At 57.6% G+C, this 7,413-nt stretch overlaps 1 protein-coding gene across 5 annotated transcripts in view; it reads left to right on the forward strand.

The window, feature by feature from the left end:
- Positions 1-5,861, forward strand: part of VIPR2 (vasoactive intestinal peptide receptor 2) — an 84,830-nt gene extending 78,969 nt beyond the window's left edge. For 2 of the 5 annotated variants that reach the window (XR_012490265.1, XR_012490264.1), the window contains 8 exons: positions 1,129-1,279; positions 1,864-1,924; positions 2,448-2,517; positions 3,039-3,130; positions 3,304-3,433; positions 3,511-3,552; positions 3,961-4,319; positions 4,706-4,823. Coding sequence is in view for 3 of the 5 variants with exons in the window: in XM_074315022.1 (XP_074171123.1) it covers positions 1,129-1,279; positions 1,864-1,924; positions 2,448-2,517; positions 3,039-3,130; positions 3,304-3,433; positions 3,511-3,552; positions 4,706-4,864 (705 nt within the window). In the remaining 2 variants the exon portion in view is untranslated. Of the gene's footprint in view, positions 1-1,128; positions 1,280-1,863; positions 1,925-2,447; positions 2,518-3,038; positions 3,131-3,303; positions 3,434-3,510; positions 3,553-3,960; positions 4,320-4,705 lie in introns of all 5 variants that reach the window. The other 3 variants (XM_074315022.1, XM_019742520.2, XM_074315024.1) reach the window with 2 other exon arrangements.
- The last annotated feature ends 1,552 nt before the right edge of the window (positions 5,862-7,413 follow it).

Here is a 7,413-nt window from a genome sequence, read left to right on the forward strand (position 1 = left end):
TGGACCAGTGTTGCTTGGCTCCAAAAGTCTGGAACAGTGGCCAGCTGTGCCCTCAGTGTGTCAGCTGGCCATCCGTACTGCCTGGCAGCACCTACAGGGGCTCCACAGCTCTGCCTCCTGCATGCCTGACACAATTTCTGGGACTACTCCCAGGAGTGGTGACAAATCACGAGTTTAGTGAAGTTCGGTTTTCTGTTTTCATGGTTTGTTAATATGGCGTCTGTCCACGTACGATGGCCCTGGTCCTAATATTCAGTGGGTGGTGCTCGGCTATCTGTGCTGCCCCTGAGGATGACGGTGCCCTGTCCCCCTGCTTAGAGCGAGGTGGGGGCCGGGAGTGGGGGTGGGGTCCCAGGTGGTCCAGTTAGTGCCCTGCAGTGCCGGCCAGCCTGAAACGGCTGTAGGCCCACCTGCCCCCACATGGATGTCCACACACGTACTGAAGCCTATCTGCGTGTGTGGCCATCAGCCTGCTGTGTAAGTACGGCCATTGTGCGTGTACTGGGGTGGGGAGGCTGCAAAGATAGACAGGGACAGAAGTGAACGTCACTGTGGACTTAGTGACTGAAAGCCTTGACTTGCTGTTTGTTCATGAGCTTGAAATACCTGGTACGTTTAGTTGCATGAAGGTCTGAGGGAATAAAGTATGTTTATTTTATATGCTACATGACCTTTTCCTGGTAGGAGCTCCTTCCCAACTCTGGGGGAGGTCATCTGTTTGCCAGTTTCTTTTGTTTTTCCCTTTTTCTTCATCTGCTGTTAAGAGAGGGTAGTGAGGAAGAGCAGACAGAAGGATCAGGGACAGCCTGGTGGGTGAGGACGTGGGACAGTGGGTCCAGGTGCCCCGGAGGGGCGATCAGGCCAGTGGGCCCACGCCCCTGCACCCACTCAGGAGTCCGGGGCTCTCTGGACAGTGGTGTGCAGCTGCCATGACCTGCGTTTGCTTCCAGCAAGTCCTGAGCCACGGCGTCCTGCACGCCCAGGGCCTCTGACACGTGCACATCTGCAGTCCACAGCTCTGTCGGGGTGTCTCTGACTCTTACACAAGTCGGGGTGCACGTGCTGTCCTGGGGAAGCTCTGCCTTCCATGAGCTGTTCCCCAAGTGTGGCCACGTTCTCTTGCTCCAGGTCGGCTGCAAGCTGAGCCTGGTGTTCTTCCAATACTGCACTATGGCCAACTTCTACTGGCTGCTGGTAGAGGGGCTGTACCTGCACACCTTGCTGGTGGCCATGTTCTCGCCAGGCCGTCGCTTCCTGGCCTACCTCCTGATTGGATGGGGTAAGGACTCCCCTCACCAGTCCGCGTGTGCCCACAAACCCTCCAGGTTCCTGATGCCTGTTCTTTGTAGGGTGCACTTCCGGTCAAATCAGAAAGTGCTTTTCTAGGATGACAGCTGGTTCCTACAGCCAACACTTTGATAACGCTGGGAACCAGGGACCTGGTCGGAAGTTGCTCCAAACTCCTACTGCTGGAGCGTGCCCGCGGTGGCAGTCAGGAAGGAGACGTGGGAGGAGGAGCAGGAGGGCCTGCCAGGAAGGGGGTGAAGCCGTGGGACCCCACATTCACAGCGAGGGATACCCGTCAAAATTGTCAGTGCACGTATCTGCTCCAAAACTTCAGTAACAATACTCAAGTGTGTCGGACCTCTGAAGTGTCAACTTTCAGACACGAATTGAATTGTCTGCACTGCTTAATGAGGCATGAGCACAAGCTTGTGTATGTTTATGAAGAATTTCCGCTCACTCCTTTCATCAGAAAGCCCTCATCCTGGCTGGTCCTGGCTGACCAAGGCCACACTTGGCGCTGCAGTCTGCTGCGAGCTCACTGCCTGGGGCCATGTGTGACCAGGTGTCTGTCCACAGGCATCCCCACCGTGTGCACAGCGGCGTGGACAGCAGCCAGACTCTCTTTAGAAGACACGGGGTGAGTGTTGTGCCCAGACCGCAGCCTTTAGAGTGAGACGGAGCAGCACTGTCAGTTCTGGTATCGTTAGGTCGTTTTCATGTGTGCTGGAAGAAGATGAGCTGCACCAACTCCCAAGTTAGACCCAGAAGTTACGGATTTAGGAGGGACCTGACCTGCCCCCTCTCCTGGCTTCTGGGGTTACACTTTGGTTTCACCTCCCCAGCAGCAGACTATCGTGCTGAGAAGAATAAAACAAAACTAAACCACGCGATAGGGACAGATTGCGTCAAGATTTCCAAATGCGCAGTAATTGTGCCTTAGAGTGGGGCGCGTGGGCGGTCAGGAGGGGGCGTGGCCGTCAGGAGGGGGCGTGGCCGTCAGGAGGGCCGCAGAACAGCAAACCAGGAGACCGCGCCTGCAATGGGAGGGCCAGCTTCGTCCTGCAGGCGCCAGCGGTCGGGTGGGTCCACAGGCAGCACCCTATCCTGTAGCTGGGTTCATGGAATTGGTGGTAGTGACTTTCGTCTTCTCTTTCCAACAGCTGCTGGGATACCAACGAGCACAGTGGTCCCTGGTGGGTTATACGAACGCCAATTTTAATTTCTATCGTAGTAAGTAATGTCTCTACTGAAACACGGGGTGTGTGTGGGGCTGGACACAGGCAGAGAGCGAGCCGGCGGTCCCGTGTTGAACAGGAATGGCCCCATTGTACCCAGTCTTTGGAGAGAAGCCCGTCATAGGAGCCACCAGCTCCTTCCGTAGTGCACTGTGTACCCTCAGGATGAAGTCTGGGGACGGCGACGGGGAGCACGTATGTGGTCCCCGTGGGGGAGAGGACCTGGGGGTCACAGTCGGACTGACCAAGTCGGCCATGTTAGAGCTGAGCCAGATTTGTTTGTCCATTTCATGTCTCAAAGTAAACGTTCTCACTGCCGCAACCCGGGGCCCTAAGCTATGTGGTGCAGCTGACACACAGTGTCCAGCTCCGACCTGGGCAGAGCTACGCTGGGTGGGGCCTGGGGCCTGTAAGTGAGGTGCCAGAGCCTGTCCCTGCGATGGGGAGCAGGCCCAGCTGCCACACACTTGTCCCTTGCTGGGGTCAGGAACAAACGTTTTGTCTCTCTTTGCGCAGGTCAATTTTGTTCTTTTCGTTAGTATTATACGGATTTTACTGCAGAAGTTGACGTCCCCAGAAGTCAGAGGCAATGACCAGTCACAGTATAAGTGAGTATGAGTGTGTGTTTCGATTGGGCCCTGAGCTGTCCTCACTGTCCTCACATGGCCTGGAAACCAAGAGCAGGGAGGACAAAGCAAGGGCTGGGGAGGAGCGAGCAGGACTGCTGTGGCCGGTTGCTCGTGCGTGACACTGCGGTCACTCAGTGTCCTCCCTGGGCCAGGAGGCTGACCAAGTCCACCCTGCTGCTTATCCCGCTGTTCGGCGTCCACTACATGGTGTTTGCTGTGTTTCCCATCGGCGTCTCCTCCAAATACCAGATCCTGTTTGAGCTGTGTGTCGGATCCTTCCAGGTATGCGTGGGAGGGGCTGGCTGTCCCCCACGGGGTGAGTCCCCTGACAGCCTCTGACCACCCTTTGTCACCTGCAGGGCTTGGTGGTGGCAGTTCTCTACTGCTTTCTGAACAGTGAAGTAAGTCCCTGTCACGCCTTGGGAACTAAGTACAGATGTGTGGTTTGTGAGGGGTTCCCTGGAATGCCTCTCAGTGGGGACCGAGGGCCCTGTCTTCTGTTGGGTCAGTCCCACCCCCAGCAGGTGTTCACCCAACAGCCAAGGCCACGCTCAGTCTTCCAGCACCATCTGGGCCCCCCCCCCGCCACCCTCCCAGTTTTGTCTGACTCAGGGGGGCTCCCCAGGGTGGTCGGGAGGGACCCCGCCTCTGGGCACCGTCACGCTCTCACTCCCTGAGCGGCGGGGGGTGGGGGGGGTGGGGGGGGGAGGCAGGCCAACGGAACTGAGCTCCTGCCAGTGGTGTGTCAGGGGCCCTGAGTGTGTCCCTCTGTGGGCCTGCCCTCTGAATGTCACTCATCTCCCCCTCAGAGCTGTGGTGGCCTTTCCGCGTGTGCACAGCCCACGCCTGGCTGCCCTTCCTGTCACGTGCGCTGCTCAGCTTCCCTCCCTCCCAACATCAGCAGGAGTGACAGGGACTCGCCCAGGAGGTCATCAGAACTCACAGGCGCCTGCTCTGTAGCCCATCCGCCCCCAGCTTGCTGCTGCTGTGGCCTCTCTGTACTCACATGTCCCTCAGCTACCAGAGCAGAGGGTGGTGGGTGGTGGCTGAGGGCAACATACACCCAGTGCCCACCTACAGCCACCAGGTGCCCCAGCACAGGTTAGAGAGCAGGAGACTGGATGGTGACGTTCCTGGGTGAGACCACGTCACTTATTGCTGATGTTAGGTGAGGACCCAGTACCCTGCTGTGGACTGATGGAGGGGAGGGGACCTGAGCAGAGACTGTCCCTGCCAGACTCGGACTCCCCCGAGTCCAAGGAGACCTCTGAAAACCTAACCTGTCTCGGGCTTGGGACTTGTCAGCCACTGTCGCTGGACCGAAGCTCTCGAAGCCAGCAGCTCATGGCCTTAGGTCCACGCAGTCGGAACACTGTCCTTGGTCCCTTGTCTGAGCCCCCAGTCCCTTTCTTCTTCCCCTTCCCAGGCCCACTCCTGTCCATCCGATGAGACATGGAGAGATGTCCCCACCCTGACACCCACAAAGGGCAGCAGGAGGAAGCAGCTCACTCGGGGGTCTTCTCCAGGCCCTGACCCCACTGCCCTCGCCCCCAGGTGCAGACTGAACTCAGAAGGAAGTGGCAAAGCCGGTGCCCAAGCCAGCCCTCCAGCCACAGCCTGTCCATCTCCAGGAATGGCTCGGAGAGCGCCCTGCACTCCCACCGCGGCTCCCACACCCCGTCCTTCCTGCAGACGGAAACCTCTGTCATCTAGAGTGGCCCCCACCCCTCACCCCTGCCATGTCCAGAACCCCGGAACCCACGGGGTGTGGGGAGCCAACGGAGGCGCACCCCTCTGGCATGTCCCGGGGTAAATCTGGGCAACTCAGGACAGCTGGTCTTTGCTTCTCCCATCTGTGGAACCGGGGTTACCTCGTAACTGACCGGGACTTCAATGTAATCATTGTTACACTCCGGCATTTAGGTGGTTTTGTTCATAACGTTTGGCTGTGTAGACATACCCGTTTTCAAGGAGAATAGGGGACACTGGTTGGCCCAGATGTGGGTCCAGCCTCTGGGGAGGGAAACAAGGGGATTTACAAGTTTGATGCCTGTGTTGGGGGAGGGTGGAGCTGGGCCCCTCATGATAGGAGAAGGTGCCTGTCCTCTGCATGACCCACATCACTGGCCCCACATGACTCCGCCCGACGCAGCCCTCTGGTCTGAAGGTCTTGTGCCTAGAAGCCCACTTAAGACTAACCTGAAATGGCTCCTGCAAGCCCCAGCAGACCCACCCCTCCCGGCCACCCCCCACCCCCTGCTGCTCCACCTCTGCTCCTGGGCTCCCCTCTCCGGGCTCCCCTCTCTGAACTCCCTGCTCTGGGCTCCCCGTCCCTGCTTCTCCACCACAATAGCTGGCCTGGCCCAAGAAAAAGTGCCCAGAAAAGCATCAGGTGACAACAGCAGGGAGCAGTGTGTCCCCCCTCACAACCGGCGCCTCAACCACGGAACAGATGCCCCAAGGGGCCATGGGTCACGTCAGGGCCCATCAGTAGGTGGCTAGAAGGGACCCAGCAGGCCTGTTCTGTGAAGGAGGTTTGCAGGCACCTGGTCATCAGGGAGACATGACACGGCATTTTATCTGGTGGAAACAGAAACCTAGTCTCTTTTTAAAGAAAATAATCTTAACATCATTTCTGTTTACATGGATAATTATTTTAACAAAGGATAAAAATGTATTGAGTGCGTCTGTCCAGTCTTGGCAAACTGCAGCCCTGGCTTCAGGTCCCTTGATGTTTGCAGACTTGGGAGGTGGGTCTGGGATGCCAGGGGCGAGGACAGTGAGCCCCCTCTGTGTCCAGGGCCCCGCAGCACTGACAGGTGCTCTGCCCACACCTGGTCACGGTGCTGGTCCCCTCGGACACCGTGATGTGACTGGGACAGGGGACACGGAGCTGTGGGATGGCACAGGGGCTGTGTCCTGATCACCTGGAGCCGTGGGCCTCCCACTCAGATGTCCTGCTGTAACCAGATCCACACGGCCAACTGGACAGCCAGACCGAGTCTGTTTGGAGTGATAGGCTGTGCTTGGGTGCTGGACGTGCACGGGACGCGAGTGGGGTCACTGAGCCTTCCCTCAGCTGGCGTTCACAGAGGCCCAAAGCACCAGGAACGGGCCACATTGCCCATGAAGGGAAGCAGGTGCAGGGAAGTCGGTATTTGGACAGTGAGCACGAGCACATGACCAGAGTCCTCATGTTGCTTTAAGACATACATGTGTAAATACCAATAAAGTCTGATTTCACACCTGCAAGCTGCACAAGAAGTCACTCTGACTAGCCAGTCCTGAGGCCCTAGGCCCTCAAACTGAGGATGGATGCACGCATTGCAGCGAGCGCCACCACATCCAGGGGAATCTCCCCACAGCTGCAGCATGGAGGCAGAAGAGGGGAGGGTGGACACACAGCATCTCCTTGACTGTGTGAAACAGCCACCCCTCCCCCAAGTCACTTAGGCCCCCACAGGACATCTTTATTGGGGCAGCAGGTCAGTGGTGGCCGGGGGATCTCCCCGCAGCTCTGTGGTGGGGGCCCTGCACACGGCCACCCCAGCTCCACAGAACCTGAGAACCTGCTAAGGGGGCTGGCTGAGCACTCTGTGCACCTGTGTGTGTGCATGTGTGCATGTGTGTGCATTCTGTGTGGTTGTGTGTGCGTGTCTTGCAGCTAACCCCCAACCCCATTTATACCACCGGCAGATAAAATCTATTTCTAATAAACTCCATGCTCTACAAAGTGCTTTGTTTCCAGAGGAATACAGCGCACTGCAGAAAGTCAAATTGTCAAGATGACAAACTTAAGAGATGAGCTGTGGACCAGCCTCAGGCGAGTCTACTGACCGAAGCCCAAGGGAAGAAAGGAGGGAAGGCTGCACACAGCCCTGACCCCGACCCCGGGGTCCGCACTTTGTCTGCCGAGCTTGAGGAGGAAACTGCAGACACCAGGGAGGGACATGACGAAGGAGCTCCCGGGGCCTAAAGATGGCGCCCCCTGCAGTCCACGGATGTAGTTTGCACTTTCCTCTCACCCAGGATGGCAGGTTTGTAAAGGTCGTTTTTGAGATTACAGAAATGACAGAGGAGTTCTAAAACCGCCAGTATGATAGGCAAATAGAACCTAGGAAGTGGAAAGGCTCTGAGTGCCACCCTCCGTCTGACACCGTCCTGGCCCCTCCGGGGGTACATATGATGTGGGGACAGAACCAGGAGTGCAGTTTCCAGGCTCTTGGCCTCACATGGAAAAGTGCTGGCTCGGGTAGTAAATG

This window comes from Rhinolophus sinicus, linkage group LG11 (genome assembly GCF_036562045.2).
Source record: "Rhinolophus sinicus isolate RSC01 linkage group LG11, ASM3656204v1, whole genome shotgun sequence".
Lineage (NCBI taxonomy): Eukaryota > Metazoa > Chordata > Mammalia > Chiroptera > Rhinolophidae > Rhinolophus > Rhinolophus sinicus.